This window comes from Pseudorasbora parva, chromosome 16, assembly GCF_024679245.1.
Source record: "Pseudorasbora parva isolate DD20220531a chromosome 16, ASM2467924v1, whole genome shotgun sequence".
Taxonomy (NCBI): Eukaryota; Metazoa; Chordata; class Actinopteri; order Cypriniformes; family Gobionidae; genus Pseudorasbora; species Pseudorasbora parva.
In genome coordinates, this window is record NC_090187.1 from 9,294,680 (window position 1) to 9,313,488 (window position 18,809).

At 37.8% G+C, this 18,809-nt stretch overlaps 1 protein-coding gene across 7 annotated transcripts in view; it reads left to right on the forward strand.

The window, feature by feature from the left end:
- LOC137043196 (rho GTPase-activating protein 42) overlaps positions 1-18,809 on the forward strand; it is a 186,351-nt gene that overhangs the window by 44,083 nt on the left and 123,459 nt on the right. For all 7 annotated transcript variants that reach the window (XM_067419374.1, XM_067419377.1, XM_067419376.1 and 4 more), the window contains exons 2-3: positions 571-666; positions 17,461-17,522. In XM_067419374.1, the coding sequence (XP_067275475.1) occupies positions 571-666; positions 17,461-17,522 (158 nt within the window). The remainder of the gene's footprint in view (positions 1-570; positions 667-17,460; positions 17,523-18,809) is intronic.

Consider the following 18,809-nt stretch of genomic DNA (forward strand, 5'->3'; position numbering starts at 1 on the left):
TTTGCTCACGTTATAACGGTAACGTCATACGCACATGACGTCAAGGAGGTGCGTAAAGCGAGTTACTCCTCCCACTTCTGCTAGTTTTACTGAGATGTCTAATCCCGTGCGAATTGGCCATTAATATTACAGACGTCCTGAGGTAAAATGACTTTACCCCCATGTCCCCATGTTAAACTAATCCAGTCCGAATAGGGCTTAAGGTGTGCATTATTTTCAGGGACTGCACGGTTAAAGTAGTTCCAGGCAGGTCTTGACCGCATTGCATATTCATATAAATCCGCCAAATCTTTTTAAAAAATGTGTACAGCCTACAACAGCAAACGGACCAAAACCCACAACCCCACACATATACATTTTTGTGTATTCCCGGCCTCTGCCATTTTACTTATGATGCCAAAGAAGCGTCCGTAGGCTATAATCGATTATGGTCTTTTATTGTAATCATCCATGCCTGTATCATGATTGCAACGATTAATTTCACCGCTGTTCAATGGCCTGCCTTCAGTTATTCCTTACTTGTGTTACATGTATGGAACATTCATGTAAACCTCTCCTTCTCTGTTTCAGACCTCTCGGCTGCCGTGCAGAAGTTCTCCCAGTCTTTACAGGAGTTCCAGTTTGAGTGCATTGGTGATGCAGAAACGGATGATGAAGTGAACATTGGTAAGTGTGAAGTCAGCTGCTTATTTGTGGTCTTTTACTGCTAATACTGTTTCAGTCTTGTAGATGCGTATAGGAATGACAAATCACACATAGGATCTCTTTATTATTCCTATTATTTCTCCTAGACAGGGATTAGATTAAATGCAGAGCAAATGGAAATGTTTGCTGAAGTCTCCTGCTTGGGTTGCCCAGACAACCCTCTTTGCACAGAGTCAATAAAATCAATCACCTTTGGCTAGTAAATGTTTTAGTTTACTCACCAACTGGGCACATACACAAATGTGATTCAGTATCTCATAAAAGTGATTACACCCCTCACATTTTTGTAAATAACTTATTATATCTTTTCATGGGACAACATTGAAGAAATGGCACTTCGCTACAATGAATAGAATTCAGTGTACAGTTTGTACAACAGTGTAATAACTCAACACAGCCATTAAAGGGATAGTTCACCCAAAAATGAAAAGTTGATGTTTATCTGCTTACCCCCAGTGCATCCATCATGTAGGTGTCATTGTTTCTTCAGTAGACCACAAATGAAGATTTTTAACTCCAACCATTGCTGTGTGTAGGTCATATAATCATGTTAATGGGTAACAAATAGGGCTGTGTAAAAAGGAATAATTGTGCGCACATCCAATGAAACATTTGAAGGTGCTAGATTCAATAAAGCATAAATCAAAGTAAACAAAAAATTGGCACTGCTATTTACTGCTCCCAAAATAAATTAATACATTTTTGGGAGCAGCAAATAGCAGTGTACAGATTTTTGGTTTACTTTAACAAATAGGGCTATCAATCGATTAAAATATTTAGTCACGATTAATCGCATGATTGTCATGAGTTAACTCGCGATTAATCTCAATTCAACCGCACATTTTTATCAGTTGTAAATGTATCTTAAATTAAGTTTAAATTAAGTTTGTCATACTCTAATCAACATGGGTATGGACAAATATGCATGCTTTATGCAAATGTACGTTTATTATTAGTTAAACAATACTTATTTAATAATAATCAATAATATAGCATGAAGACTAGACATGAATTAAAGGTCATAGATGTTTATCAAAGAACTTGTTCATGTCTCTTTCTTAAGCCTAAGCTTAAAAATTCAGAATAAGCAGTGATTTCTCTCATTTGAAGAAAATAAATAAGGGGAGTTTTTACACTGGCAGTTTAGGTCAGAACAGGGCACAGTTTGTGTGAAAAATTGGTAATGTGAAAGCTGCCATGCGGACCTGTGAGCACACCAGTAACACACCATACCTGGAGGAGGTCCTTATTCCACCAGTAGTGACATAGTGTGGCCCCTTTAAGAGATTCGCGTTCCCTATTGAACTGCCGGTATTTTGCGTGTGTGTGTGTGTGTGTGTGTGTGTGTGTGTGTGTGTGTGTGTGTGTGTGTGTGTGTGTGTGTGTGTGTGTGTGTGTGTGTGTGTGTGTGTGTGTGCGCGTCTGTGCCGCTATTCACACGAACATTGTGAGAAACACGGACTTGGGAGCACTATTGTTCAGAAAACAAGCCAATTATCAATCTTGAGTACCTATAGAGTAGTATTGCATCCTTCATATCTCCGAAAAGTCTTTAGTTTTATTATATTTATAAAAGAAAGATGGGCTGTACCGAGCCTTTCCGGAAAAAACTGAGCGGATGGAGGCGTATCGTGTGGGCGGAGCTAAAGAATGACGCGCACGTGCAGCTTTTGCACAAGAGTGTCTGAAAGCTGTGACATCTTCACGCGTGGAAAAGAAAACGTTACCCTAATAAACCATGGCTATCAGTCAGATTCAACTAATACAGATATGATCCAGAATCAGATCCGGAAGCTGAAATAAATTGAACAGGAGAAACAGCAGCAGCAGGACGTCCGTCTCTGTGGTATGTACTGTATTTAGTGGCCTGTCAACATTTGTGTGTGTTTACTTGCAGTTTATGAGGACATGATTCGGTTTATGGACTATTGTATGCGACTAAACCTTAGCAGTAGCAAGCAAAACGGTTTTGCACATCAGATTAGTGCAATGTTATACATAGAACAACAATGGAGTAGCGCATTTGAAGGACGAAGCACTCTTTGTGAGAACGTCCCCTAGGTTTATGTTTGGGGTGGTTCAATAAACAAACAGACACATATAGTGGTCAGCTAAACAAATGCATTTAAACACACCATACATTGCATGCTCCATTGATAATTTAACTATATATGATCGTGTTGTTTACTGATGTTTATTTACTGACACATATAGTGTTGATAGCCAACAACACAGACATTTGAAGCAGTTTTACTCACCGCCTGCTTCCAAAGAAGGACCGTAAACCTTTATCGTTGGGACCGCTCCATCAAAAACACACTTCTTTGGTAACATTGTTGATATTGTGAAGTCTAGGGGTGTCCATGGTTAACTGATTAACCGATTAACCGTTAAAAATTGCATTACCGAGTGAAACATTTTGCTCGGTTAAGTGGAGTCAATGACGTGCTTTGAATTTAGTTGTAATATATTTTTGCACCCCTAGAGACCGCCAGAGCGCTCCCAGACATTTGTAATATCCACAAGAAGAAGTCATGACCAGCTTTCTAAGCGGGCAATGAAGCGCGCAAAGAAAGCGTGGGAGCACTTTAAAAATGAGAGTGACGGGGCAAAATGCAAGTATTGCAATGCAGTGCTTACCGCATTTTTCAGGCTATAAGTCGCTCCGGAGTATGAGTCGCATCAGTCAAAAAATGCGTCATGAAGAGGAAAATAACATAAGTCCCACTGGACTATAAGTCGCATTAGGGCAGAAGCAGAGCGGGAGCCGCGCGCGCTGTGCATAACGGATCAGAAGAAAGAAAGTTTGAAGTGAGCAACTTGTGAATGACTAGAGAAAAGCAGACGTTACTTTAACTGTAATGAAGAAAACAAAAAAGCTAATCGCGGACTGAAAGCAAGATGGCCTGAGCTGAAGGAATGAATCCACAGATGCTTGAACTCTCTGCCGGGAGAGGCTCAGCCGCGCGAGTCAAACGCTGTGGGAATCATTCTCCGCTGCATATTTTGCATATGTATTTTTTGCATACATTTTTTTTTTTTTTCAGATTTGACATGAGGTGCCATGTTGAACTTCCAATGACCAGTATGAGAGTGTGTGAGAGTGATCACACTAAACTTACCAAACCTGCTCCCCATTCACACCTGCGACCTTGTAACACTGACGAGTCAAATGACACCGGGGAGGGAAAATGGCTAATTGGGACAATTTGGACATTTTCATTTAAGGGGGTGTACTCACTTTTGTTGCCAGCGGTTTAGACATTAATGACTGTGTGCTTATTTTGAGGGGAAAATACATTTACACTGTTTATACAAGATACACAAGCTGTACACTCATTACTTTACATTGTAGCAAAGTGTCATTTCTTCAGTGATGTCTCATTTAAAGGTTAATATATGATATAATATTTACAAAAATGTGTGGGGTGTACTACATTTTTGTGAGATACTGTATAAATATACCTTACAAATTAAATCAGCTTATCTTCAGAAAATGACAGATTTTTTTAATATATTATACATTGAGACATTATTTTGAAAGCATTAAAATGTTGCAACCAATGCTTAAAAATGTATGAATACATATTTGTTATATTAAACTGACCTTAGTTTTGCTGCAGAGCTGGTGGTAATGCTTGAGACATTCAGTGTTTCTGTAAAAAACTAAATAAAAAACAACAAAAACACACACACACAAAGAAACTGTAATATTAATAAAACTAAAATGTTATATAGAGGGTTGACAGGCTGATGGGCTTATACATAATGTTGCCCACGTTGGTTTGCTTTAATTTTCTGAAATCAAAAACTGTATTGGGATAACTGGCCATTGGGGTTGCTACTTGTACAATTATTCAGTCTAAAAATAAGTTTAAAATATGAAATATTTTAAACGAACTCTATCATTTTGACAGAAAGCAAAAAAAACAAAAAAAAAACAAAGAATGATTGTAATTTAATGTGGTCTCAATTCCAAATGGTATGGAAGACTCGTTTTCTCTCTTTCATGCAAGAGAAAGTAAAAAAGACCATACATAACAGCATCTAGATGTGTCATAGAAAGATGTGAATCCATTTGTATCAATGGAAATAGTACACTGTAAAAAGGATATGTGGAAATACACAACTGTCTGTGGTCCAGTTGCTGTATACCCACTTTTTCAATATTGAATGGCTCTTTTCATACCCTCTTAAATGAGATTTCCCTTTGCTATCATCATCCCATCAGCTTATTCTAATATAGGCACAACAGGCACTGAAAATATATCTGTGCTAAACTTATTCGTTCTTAAACGTATTATATCTATACCTCACCTATAACAATATAACTGGCAAGTGAAAAGTAGCAATGCATTGGCCAATGGCTAATGACAGAAATTTTTTAGTCCACTAGCTCGAAATGTAGTAACCTATACAAATTATTTACTCACAATGTAGAAACTTGGCTTACATGGGCCTGGTTTTACAGACATGGCTTAGATTAAGCCAGGATTAAGCCCTTAAAGTAGGTTTACCTTTTAATAGGATTTAAATAGCTTTTATAAACGTGCCTTAGAGAGAAACAATAAAAACAATACAAATTACTTGTGTGTATCTTGAGACAAAACAATAGCAGTGACATATTTTGAGATATATCAGCAAGTTTCTCTCAGTTAAAACAGCTCAAACTTGCAACTTTAGTCTGGGACTAGCTTAAGCCATGTCTGTGAAACTGGGGGTTGGAGTTTTAGAAGAAACCTCAAAATGATGTTCATACACTTTCTCATCAAATACAGCTCTTTTTAGGATTTTTAGCAGAAATGTCTGAGACAGTTGATTTGTACGTTTTATAACCGAGAAGTCCATAAACTCGCCTAAGCTATGAAAGAGCACCATCTCAGCGATAAAACGTTCTTCCAAACCCATTAAAGACAATCTGCTTAACCATTCTGAGATCCTTTTAATGGAAATGTTAATTCTATGAGGGATAGTTTCCTTCCCGATTCCCACATGTCCTGTGCACTGTCCCAGATGGATGGGATTGTCATCTTAATCAAGACCTATCCCTGGATATTCCATACGAGTTCATTGAAGCGTAAAGGGATTTCTAGGATATTTTCTTTCACTCTGACTCTTTTCCCTTCGGCTATTGACCACAGACTTTTTAAAGTCTTTAACGTGTGAGCAGTCACAGAAGGATTTCGAATTCATCGTTTTGATTAGTAAATGTATTCTCGTATGAAAGCAACCGTTGGGCATGCTGATATCCTGTCCCAATCCAGATTTAGCTCAACAGCTCAAGGCAGGTCTCGGTGAGATTGCCTGCCCAGCATGCATAATGTATTGTATTGATTTGCTTACATTCCAGACAAAAAGGTCTCAGCTCAGCCTTTTAAAAGATCAGAGTAACTAATTGTGATTTGTGTCAGAGATTAAGGAAAACGCAGACCGCTCACCCTCGGTGGGCACGGAGCAGATGTGCTGAGAGTTCATACGCCCTGATGGGTTGATCACTCATTCTGTTCTGTCTCTTTTTGCATCCATTCATCTCTTCCTATGCTTCTCTCATTTCAGCGTTCTCTCCTTATGTGTCATTACTTTGTTTATTACCTTCCTGTCCTGCTCTGTGCATTGTGTACTGGCTTGACACTCAGACCATCTGTATCTAACAGTTGGCTTCCAGGCTTTCCGTGCTCTTGATCGCACAACGCAACCTGTCATTTAGCCTACTACCTTTTCCCCTTCTTTTCCCAGGGAATCTTATGGGAGAAAACCTAATTAACTGTGTTGAGGTGTGGCAAAGCAAGCTCATAATGCAGTTCAAGATGGCCCTTTTATATCCCCGTCTGGTCGAAAGATAGGAATGTGGTGAATTTTTGCAGTTATTTTCCTTAATTTGTCTGGTTAAAAGGGATGTTGTGCAAACGGACCATCATGGGAATGTTTTGGAAGGTAGCAACACAAAGGCATCTTTGCGACTGTTTAGCTAATGGACAGCTTTAATGGACTGAAATGCTGATAGGTAATAACAGTGCTACGGGCATTGACCTGTAATGTGGCTGAATGATTTTGGTTTGCAGTAAATGTTGATCATTCCTGTGACTGAATGTTAATGCAATCTCTTTGGCTTGAATCCAGCTTTTTGTTCACTGTCCATTCAGTGACACTCCGATGAATACTGCGCTCAAGAATAGCAGGCCAGGCACTTTGCAAAATTGCAAGGTCCGATCTGACGTTTTTATGCAACTTCCAGGAGTGTAGCTGTGGAGGTTTGCTTAACACAGACATAAAACCAGCCTTCATTCGCCTGTTTTTGTGTCGGTGTGACTCAAGTAAAGCATATATACACTGTATGAATCATTCAGACTCTCTTCAGGGTAGGGTTGCACCAGCCATTCGTAAGTTATTTCTTAAAAAGTCCACACTAGAGGCTTAGTAAACACTAGATGGTTTGTACAGTAACTAACTTTATTCGGTTGCACCATTTATTCTTAATGCAGAACGTAGCTACTAGGTTGTAAACTCTCTGTAAAGTAATGCGTTTACCCTCAATGCAGCCTTTAAATACGTGTGCAGAAGTTGAGTTGAAATGCAGCGAATTTCCGTTTATCCTTCATTCTAACTTATTTTGCCTCACCTAACTAACTGTAAAAATGTTTCCATTAAATACAATACTACTTAATAATGAATAAGAAGAATAAGTTATTCGATGTGTAAATAACATTAAGCAACTGTATTTGAAATTAAATTTTGATTTAAAAAAGAAAGAAAAACAAGAAATTACATTTCTTGATTTATGACTGATGTTATTTGACATGACAGCATGAACCGGCACTGGTTTAGGATGAGTTTGTGTTAAACAGACGAATTAATTAATGGATGGTGGATGAATTAAATAAAAGCTACACCTGGGTATAAGCATATATATATATATATATATAAAACTTTCACCATTTTCTCATAAGATATTATATATATATATATATATATATATATATATATATATATATATATATATATATATATATATATATATATATATATATATATATATATATATATATATATATATATATATATATATATATATATATATAATATCTTATGAGAAAATGGTGAAAGTTTTATATATATATATATATATATATATATATATAAAACTTTCACCATTTTCTCATAAGATATTATATATATATATATATATATATATATATATATATATATATATATATATATATATATATATATATATATATATATATATATATAATATAATATCTTATGAGAAAATGGTGAAAGTTTTATTTACTAACTTTGACCAAAAAGTATTTAGTCTTTTATTACTAGAATAAAAGTTTTAAACTATGTGATATTTATTGTACTTAAGTATGATTTTTTTTTATGTACTTAAGTGTTAAACAAATAAAAGAACAAGTAAATGCAAAATACAAAAGAACCAAATACATATTATTCAAAAAAAGTATATGCTGTTTGAACAGCAAAATTGTGGTTTGAGTTTCTTCCATTTTGTTTGAATTACTACACTTGCCTGGCAAGCCAGACCCACATCCAGATGTTGGGTCTGGGACCTCACCATTGACAGGACTCAATCTGAGGGCCGGGACAAACAGTTGTCTTTAAATCTCCCTCTGCACGCGTTAGGATAGCGCTACAACCAACCAGAGCAACTTGAAGTAGAGCTCGTTGGTGATTAAACTTTTGCTGTATCCGGTCGACAAAACTCCAAACAAATCCCAACACTATGTAGCTGTTGCCACTCTAGCAGTTAATAAACAAAACCGCATGTGTCTTGCAGAAGAACGTAGTAGCTGGAGCTACTCCTCTCTGTTTATGTCATTGACGAGTCACGCAGGTAATGTCCGACTCCGCATCGGTGCCGACCCCAACCGGACTAAAATAGTCCCAACATAAACACTTATTATGAGTGTACAACAGCAATTTAGGAAAGACAAAAACACGGAATGGAAAATATTATGCCACACAGCTTATATTCGACAATGTGAGTTGGGCTCAAAAAACATATACCCTCCATTCTTGTAACTTGTTGTCTACACCAGATACGAGTGACACAACAAAAGAAAATAGTAATAATAATAATAATAATTATAATTATAATAATAATACATTTCATTTTATTGCACTTTACATTTGGAACAAATCTCAAAGTGCTGCAGAAAGATCATTTAAAAATGGCAAAATACCTAAAGGACATAAGCTCTCCCAAAAATAAAGGTTTTAATTCCTTTTTTAACCTCAGATGGAAAAAAATAGAAAAATAGAACCCATTTTAATCAGTGATGCTACCGACTAGTAGCCTAGAAATCTAGACGCACCCTAGCGGCAGCAAATCTAATCTGCCCGCGAGTGTCGTCTATCTACTCTCAATACCCTTCTGAGCTGTATTCCCCTAACTCTTGCCGGGCCAATCACATCGTTTATAGAGTCGGTGGGCGGGGCCATAATGACGACGGCCGAGCTGCGTTTGCGTGCTTCTAGTAAACACAGAAACTGGCGAATGGCGGTCTTTCGAATCCGCTTTGACCGCGACTCTGGAAGACTTGGAGTTAAGCTTTTCTCTGAGAAAAGAACAAAGAACGGCACTGAAGTCATTCTTAAAAAAGGTAGATGTGTTCTGAGTTTTGCTGACCGGATACGGCGAATGTTTAATCTATCAACAAGCTCTGCTTCACCTTCGTTGCTCTGGTTGGTTGTGTACCGTATCCTATCGCGTGCAGAGGGAGTTTGAAAGACAACCGTTTATCCCGCCCCTCGATTGAGCCCAGTCTATGGTGAGTTTCCAGACCAAACATCTTGATGTGGGTCTGGCTTGTCAGGCTAACCTACTAGGGATGTGACGGTGAAGACATTTTCCCACTTGTTAATCGACGTGTGACAACACCGGTATCACCGAATAATCACCTTTTAAATAACTAATTAAATCAAACCGAAAGTACCATTTATTTTAACAATCTAAACGATGTGGGGGCGGTGCCACGGTGTGCAAGTGATGTAACCAGTGTTGAGTCTGAACACCGGTAACACCGACTATCAGAGCAAGCCTACTGTCTACACTAGATGTGACGCAACAAATTCCCGACAGTAAACTCATGCACCGTTCTATTTCTGACAAACTTCAAACACTCAGTCTACTTCTGACGCATCCTCTGTAGACATCCTCTTGCTGTTGTGGCGCGTCCGGTGAAGACAAGGTGGAACATGAACCAAGTTTTGAAGCAAGATTTCTAATTTCAGAGTATTTTTTTTTTAAAGGATCTTACCCAGCAATATAGCAGTATTATAGCAGCAATCAGCTATTCTGCCTTCTAGATAATGCCATCGATCATTGAAGACCCTATATCAGTTGACCAATAGAAAGTTCTCATCTGTCAGTCTTCATGGAAAGTTTTCAAAGTGTCTGGTATTTCTGTTGTGCTCCCATAGTGTCCCAGCCCTAAAAGGGTAAGATTACTCTTACTGAAGAAAAATGTAATTGTCTTGTGGAATCAATCTGGTCATCGATGAAAGTGAGCTTTCGGAGTGACTTGACCGGACCCCTCGTGTACTGTGGGACCAGAATCTTGATGTAGCTGAGCTGCAATCTACTTTGAAGCTCCAACCAGTCTGCGTCGCATCAGCAGTCTGTCTGGGAGTACAGACAGGGTCACCTGACCTCCTATCGATTTCATTCCATGACTTCCTGCTGTGACATTCACAATCCACGCCAGTTATCCTGAAATCAATCTCACTGAAAGATTGATGTAGCTATAGAAATATTAATTGTCCTAAAAGTACAAGACTGGTTTACTTCAACCGTGATGAGCCGATGACTGTTGCCGTCCATACTTTGTCTTTTTTACTTTTTACTCTTATTGTTGCACTTTGGGTCTCTTCCTTTCTAATTGTCTTACACAACAGAGCTGCTATCTTGATGTCTATTTGTACCAACCCAGAAGGAAATTGTGCGAAATGGACCAAAACATTTAATGAGGTGCAACCATCAAGCAGAAATGATTTCTTTTAAATTATTTAATATAAAAAACTTAGGGTTAGGGTTACATCACAAACTACGATATATAGGCCTATATATATATATATATATATATATATATATATATATATATATATATATATATATATATATATATATATATATATATACATATATACATATATACATATATACATATATACATATATACATACATATGTCAAAATGTTAAAGCTGAGATTCATATATTCACATGAACAATTTGCAGTCAGATTAGACTGACAATAAAGGTCCCATGGCATGGATTTTTTTATTTTTATTATTTTATAATGCTTCCTGAGGTGTACTTATATTGTTAGTATGGTTTTTACATCAAAAAATGTCATAATTTAGAAATAAAAGCCTTTTTTTTGACACTGGATCCGGAGCTCAGAGCCTCGCAGCACCGTGCCACGTATTTAAAATATTGAGCACCCCCATATTGCCAAAATGGTATGATCCTCCTTTCATAACACCTGCAACAATTCGACTGTGAGATCGGTGGTCGGTACCGGCGCCGCATATTGATGTATGAAATCTTTGACTATTCGGGGTCACCCCTACTAGAAAGTATCCTAGTAGCCTTTAAATATGTCCTGAAACTTTCTTTTCCGTAGGAAATATTGAAATAAACAGGAATTTCATGGGCTTTTAAACTAATTTCTTGTTGAAGCACGGCATCGTGTGCAATTGGCCTTGATTTATGATTATAATGCATTCTGGGTTTCTAAATGAGAGGGTGATTCCATGTCTGCCTCTCTCATCAGTCCTTCTCAAATGTATGTATGTCAGATCTCTTTTGTCCTGAGCCAAAAGCCCATTTCACTGAATGACTCATAACTTCTGTCATTCTCCCCATTAACCTGTGAATGATACATACGCTCTAACCCCTTTTAGCCGCTATATCCTGCCTTAAGTACCTCGTATAGTTCAATAGAGACATTTATCCACAGCGTCTACCTTTATCTTCCACAGCAAAACTTTCTCACTCTCTTCCCCTCATTTCCTGTTCTCTTTTTTTATCTTTTCACATTAAATGTCTTTCTTTACTAAAATGTCTATCGTACACTTCTATTGGTTTTATTTACAGCTTATAATACTAACTAAGTATAATAACTTAGTATAATAACTAATTTATTTGCTAAATATATATTTATATAATGTTTACACTTATTTATGAATCATTTTTCAAATGTGCAAATGAAAACATTTAGGGCAAGTTAAGCCTAGTTCACACTGCCCGATTTTTGCCCCAATTTTGAGTCGCCGACAGGTTTTGTGAAATCGGCGACAAATGCCCGAGATCACAGGCAAATCGGTGCTCGTGCACGCGAGTGACAATCACGCAGTGTGAATAATCAAAGACGCGATCAGAGAGAATCGCCGACGCCGGTGAGATATTTGGCATGCTAAATATCTGGACCTGTCGGCGATTCAAACTCCTGCGGTTTTAATAACAATTCCAAGTCTCGCGCGTGAACTCCGGGCTGACGCACGTGTGATCTCGCGTTGTTTACTCGTCACATCGCACATGTAGTTTGGGAAACGTAGTTTGTGCACCGGAGAGAGAGAGTTGTCTGCGATTCTTCCTCTTGGTCAGTCATGCAGTGTGAACTCCTCTGTCGTCAAACCATCGTGCAGTGTGAACACAGCAGTGACTGAATGATACCCCAGATAGTCATGCAGTGTGAAAAGAGCAGTGACCCGACGAGTTTGAAAATCGTGCAGTCTGAAATAGGCTTTAACGCATTAATAATTACCAAATTGCGACGTTAAAGCAAGCTTAACATCAAGTCAGGGTTGCCAGGTCTTATTTGTATCAAAATAATTATTTTTAGCATGCCTCCCATCCAATAATTACGAAGAGCTTTGTGCTTTGTTACTTGAAATAAGTCTCATCTTTTAAATTCTGTCCATTTTAGCATGAAATTTCAAAAATAAATAGCATTTTGACACTCTTAAAGGTGATGTGACATGTAGTGCCTCAATTCAAGCTTTTCAAGCTCAGTTCGAGTATTAGGATAAAAAACCTGCATGAAAGCAAAATGTATGTTGAAAAATAGTACAGTACAACTTACCAAAATAAATCATTTGTCATTGAATCGCTCAATCTGTGTTTTAACGGCGGAAAGACATCATAAAACAGCTTATTAACAATATATCACTTATTGTTGCATTTACCCGTTCCAATGTTCACGGTTCGTTAGTTAGCTATAAAAATGCTAGAGAGGAGCTTATTTACTGTTAATTATATATGTTTGATGATTTGATGTTATTAAATACATTTCACCACCATTTCTTCTTTGAATCATATGCATCAGTCAGTTCAAACTGTCCGTTTCAATGAATACAGTTGTTTCCGTCACTTAAAAATGTGTGGCATTTCCCATTTTTTAAATCTTTGAACATGATATATCTAGGTAAATGTTGCTCTTTGCTCTTTATTTTGTACATTGGGAAAAGTGTTAACTATTTGAATCAGGTCTTGAAATGTAACATGTCATAATCCTCTTGGCAACAGTGGCTGTGATGTCAAAATGTGGGTTTCTCTGATGGGGGGGAAGAGATAATGAGTAAATATTGAATTTCAACAAAAGCTAGACATACAGTGGCTAGAAAAAGAATATTGCCCAGCCCTATTATTATTGAGTGTGTTGTGTGCATGGCTGGCATTAAAGGGTGTTTGAGTCTTTTGGGAGATGGCAGCCTTACGTTCAGCTGTGGCTGCTAAAAGCCAGGAAGCGTGAATGGAAACAAAGAGAGTGGACAGACTATCTGGGCTGATGGTTGGATAATTGTCTTTATAGAGTTGGCAGGCTGAACTTGACCAAGTGTCCAAGCTCAAACGGAAGTAAAGTCCATCCAGGGAGAGACAGCAGCTGTCTCTCATCCACCTTGTTTAAATGAAGCGATGGAGCTATCAGTGGCACACAAACGCTGTTCTGAGAATATTCAGAAGCTGCCGTCGTGCCACAGCAAAAGGCAGGGTAGTGCCAACGCTGGAAGAGATGGCGGGCATTATTTTGAAGCTCAAGTTTCAATTCACTGAAAAATTATTTTCTATCGTCATATATTCACAAAGGGGGGTGATCAGTGTTTTAGTTGTTTAGGAAATGCTACAGGAAAAGAAAGCACCATAAAAGTTGGGCTACAACTAATGATTATTTGAACAATCAGTGAATCTATTGATTATGTCTTGTAATTATTAATTAATCAGACAAAAAAAAAATATTAAAGATATTCTAATTTTAATAAAAAAGTAAAATCTATTTTTTTTAACAAAACTGTTATTCCACATCGCACCCAGTGTTGTACTTCTAACAATGTGCAATTTAAAGGCAAAGAAAACAAACATAGTGAATTTTAGCTATGCTATATGCATTTATATGCAAAAAAGGGTATTCAAATGTAAACGGATTCCTTTTCTATTGCTCTTCATCTGTTTGTGCACATGCATGCCTCATTCACTGAAGTCAGAAGATTGCTCTCAGGATGAGCTTTTATGCTAAATGGAAATACTCACTTGACTTTGGAAAATGTACAGATTAGGATACAACCATAAAAAGTAAGTTATTTATTAGTGATCAACTGATATATCTCCTAGGCCAATATACACAGATCAGGCATAACATTATGACCTTATGATGATTATGAGGTGAAGTTTATTACACTGATTATTTCTTCATCAGGGCACCTGTTATTGGTCGGATATATATTAGGTAGCAAATAAACATTTTGTCCACAAAGTTGATGTGTTAGAAGCAGGAAAAATGGCCAAGCATAAGGAATTGAGCAAGTTTGACAAGAGACAATTTGTGATGGCTAGAAGACTGGGTCATAGCATCTCCAAACTGGAGCTCTTGTGGGGTGTTCCCCACAAGAGCATATATATTCATTCATGCACAACCATCATGCACAACGAAAATGGTTTGTTGATCCTAGAGGTCAGAGGAGAATGGGCCGACTGATTCAAGCTGATAGAAGAGTAACTTTGACTGAAATAACCACTCGTTACAACCGAGGTATGCAGCAAAGCATTTGTGAAGCCACAACACGCACAACCTTGAGGCGGATGGGCTACAACAGCAGAAGACCCCACCGGGTACCACTCATCTCCACTACAAATAGGAAAAAGAGGCTACAATTTCTCAAAATTGCTCAAGCTCACCAAAATTGGACAATTGAAGACTAGAAAAATGTTGCCTGGTCTGATGAGTCTCAATTTCTGTGAGAAATTCAGATGGTAGAGTCAGAATTTGGCATAAACAGAATAAGAATATGGATCCATCATGCCTTTTTACCACTGTGCAAGTTGCTGGTGGTGGTGTAATGGTGTGGGGGATGTTTTCTTGGCACACTTTTGGGCCCTTAGTGCCAATTGGGCATCGTGTAAATGCCACGGCCTACCTGAGCATTGTTTCTGACCATGTCCATCCCTTTATGACCACCATGTACCCATCCTCAGAGAGAGAGAGAGAGAGAGAGAGAGAGAGAGAGAGAGAGAGAGAGAGAGAGAGAGAGAGAGAGAGAGAGAGAGAGAGAGAGAGAGAGAGAGAGAGATAATAACTTTTTTTACACATTGACACATTTTTCTCTTAGGCTGTGTCAGAAGCGGGATTTTTATTTTGACAGCGTTGAGAGCGCCAGCACCTGTGCACACATCACTCCCATTCTCCATCTTCATTAGTTTATGGTATCTTTTTTAAAGCTCTGTCTAATACATTATTAGATAGAACTGTTAAACAAGGAAAGTAAATGGTACACGAAAAAAATATGTAATTATATTATTTAAATTAAATTATATAATTATATAATAATATAATCATATTATTTTGTAATACATCGGCAGACAATATAATATGTTCTGATTTACCATCAGCCTTCAGCAAATATGCTTTTATATTATTTAAACTAATCTTGGAATGTCTAATAAATATTTGATTTCACCTGGCAGACATAGCCGAAGTCAGCAGTGAGATGTGAATATATATTTTTATCTTTAAATTACTTTTCAAATTATTTATATCATTTTTATTATTATTAAATATTAAGTAAAATAAATATAAATTATAAACATATTGGCTTTATATTGACCACCCTCCTTTCTAAGATGTCAGCATCTGACATCAAGAAATCTATATTGGTCGACCATTCGTATGCACTGAAAATGTGTCTTGAGCACATAAAGTGGCACACACATCCGTCAAAGCACATGACAGGACAACGTGCAGTCAACATAATCTTTTTGTAAGATGTTTAGGACAACTCTGATTATGCACTTCTTTCCGCAGCAGGGAAGATGCATGTTGTCCATTGAAAATGTGTTGTAAAGTGACGTGACTGGCAGATATTTTCTGTATATAGTGTGTCTGTGTAGGTGCGATTAATCGATAAATAGATTATAATTTATTTTATTTTTTCATTCTGGACATGGACAGCATAGTGTGCAATTGCATATGCTCTCTGACTAAATATAAAATATCTTAAACTGTGTTCCGAAGATGAACGGAGGTCTTACGGGTGTGGAACGACATTAGGGTGAGTCATTAATGACATGATTTTTTATTTTTTTGGGTGAATTAACCTTTTAACTTGTAGTTTTGAGGGCATTATAGATTGTTAGTCACTCATCTATTTTTGCTAACAAAAAAATGCAACCATCAATTGGTTGAACTTTTTCATTTTACTTCAAAGTATGTATTTGCAAATTAGGATCAAGGTTAGTTGTTCACACCTTCTTGGTTATCTGTCATTTATTGGATTTTTCTAAGTGTCTCATATTACACTAATTGAAGGCCCACTATCTCTGGTGTAACCTCTGGGTTAAGTGCTTCACTCAAGGATTTAGCAGGGATTGTGGGAATTAAAGTAATTTCCAGGTCACAGGTCACCTCCACCTGGGATTGAACTACCTTCAGTGTAGCAGTCGACCCTTGGGTCAAGGTTTTGCTTGTTAGACCCTGCTGGTAGATACCATAAGACATCAAAACCCAACTCTTTTCTCGATTGACTGCCCTTCATTGACAGTCTTATCTTCGTTTTCTTTCGGCTGTTGCCTTCAGGGGTCACCACAGCGAATCATCTGCCTCCATCTATTCCTATCCTCTGTATCCTCTTCTCTCAGACCGACTGCGTTCATGTCCTCCTTCACTACATCCATTGATAGTCTCATATTATGTTTGAATTAAACTTTTTGATAGAAACATTTAAATTGTAAATATTCATTATATTATAGTTTTTGCAGTGCCTGATACATTTTTTGGAGGCACTTAAAGCGGAAAAATGTCATGACGTAATTGTCCTGGCATTTATAGCTGATGTCAGATGACATGAAATGTAAAATTAGCCTGAATTATGTTGAATTTTCATTTAGCTTTAACCTTTAGCGCCTGTAGCCTAATAGCAACACCCAAAAGCCTGTAAATGATCTGTTAGTTGTGGAAAAATGTATGAACATTTTCATACCTTTAAGGTGACCAGAAGTGGAGTAAGCTCTTTTTAATAGTTCCATATTGATTTAAAATCATAGAAAAATCACCATTGTTCATTCTGCATTCTTATTAAATGCTGAATCATTTATGTAAGTAGCTGTGGCAATAAATCAATGCTAACAGCATTTACTCAACAGAATTTCTATTGAGTCACATGAATCAAATTATTATTATAAGTCTGAACTTTAGCCAGCAAATGCAAATGGAATAATAACTCTATTTTTTCTTCTCCAGCTCAGTCCTTCAAAGAGTTTTCCCAGCTGCTAAACACCATGGAAGAGGAGAGAAGGCGCTTGGTAAGTAACGAGTATGCATACTATAAATAACTTTATGGTAGAGACCTGCACTTCCTCGGGACTACCGCAGGACCCGCGGGATCGTACGCAACAGGCGGAAAGACACTTGTGTGTGCGGGTTGCGGGAAAATAAAATGATTGCCAGGACTCCCCCAAGATATCAATATTTAAAAGGAAGGTATCTAAAAACAAATGAAATGTTATTTATCTATTCCTCAAAAGCAACAAGGAAAAAGAAAAGAAACGAAAAGAATGTACGTTTAAATTGGATGTGTAAGGGTGAGCAAGGTTAAAGGCCCCGATATACTTCAAGCAAAATCGAACTTAAATTGAACTGATGTGACGTCATTTCAAGCAAAATCAGTCCAAAACAAAGGTTGTTTTGGGAGTTTGAAACAGCACGCCAAAGCTAAACACCTTCGTACTTCCATTGGTACATGGAGATTATATAATAGGTAGGTGTGGGCTAAGGCTCCGCCTTCTTTAAAGTTGAAATCTCCTTTGGGTAATTTATTCGGCCCCACTTTATACTAGTTGGCCTTAAAGGGGGGGTGAAATGCTGTTTCATGCATACTGAGCTTTTTACACTGTTAAAGACTTGGATTCCCATCCTAAACATAGACAAAGTTTCAAAAACTAATGTGGGACGTTTGATGGAGTATTTCTGTGTCAAAAATACTCCTTCCGGTTTCTCACAAGTTTCGGAGAGTTTTTTTCCAGTGTGGGTCGGCTTGACGTTAATCGAGCGGAAGGTCCTTTTATGGGCCTTACGGGCCCTTCCCGAGCGAGAGAGGAAATGCACGCCCATAAACACTCTCTCAGGTGCAGATCCAGTCGTCGTTATAGTCCGCGCTGCGCTCCACTTTATTCCTATGGGTGACGTCGAGCGACTTCAACGCTTCAGCACAGCATTCCGGGAAGGCAGCGCTGCATTTGAACCGATTTGAACGCAGAAATGACGGGAAGCTTCACAACATCGCTTCAGTCCCGTCGCAAAGTGGATTTCCATGGTCACTGCTGTCACAGGACTTCACCAAATCATACCAAAGAAGTGTGTTTTTGACGGAGCGGTCCCAGCGATAAAGGTTCGGTCCTGCTTTAGAAGCAGCCGGTGAGTAAAACTGCTTCAAATGTCTGTGCTGTTGGCTATCTCCGCGTGAGTAAATATCAGTAAACGACACGATCGCGTGCTTCGTCATTCAAATGCGCTAACATTACTCCATTGTTGTTCTATGTATAACGTTACACTAGTCTGACGTGCAAAACCGTTTTGCTTGCTACTGCTAA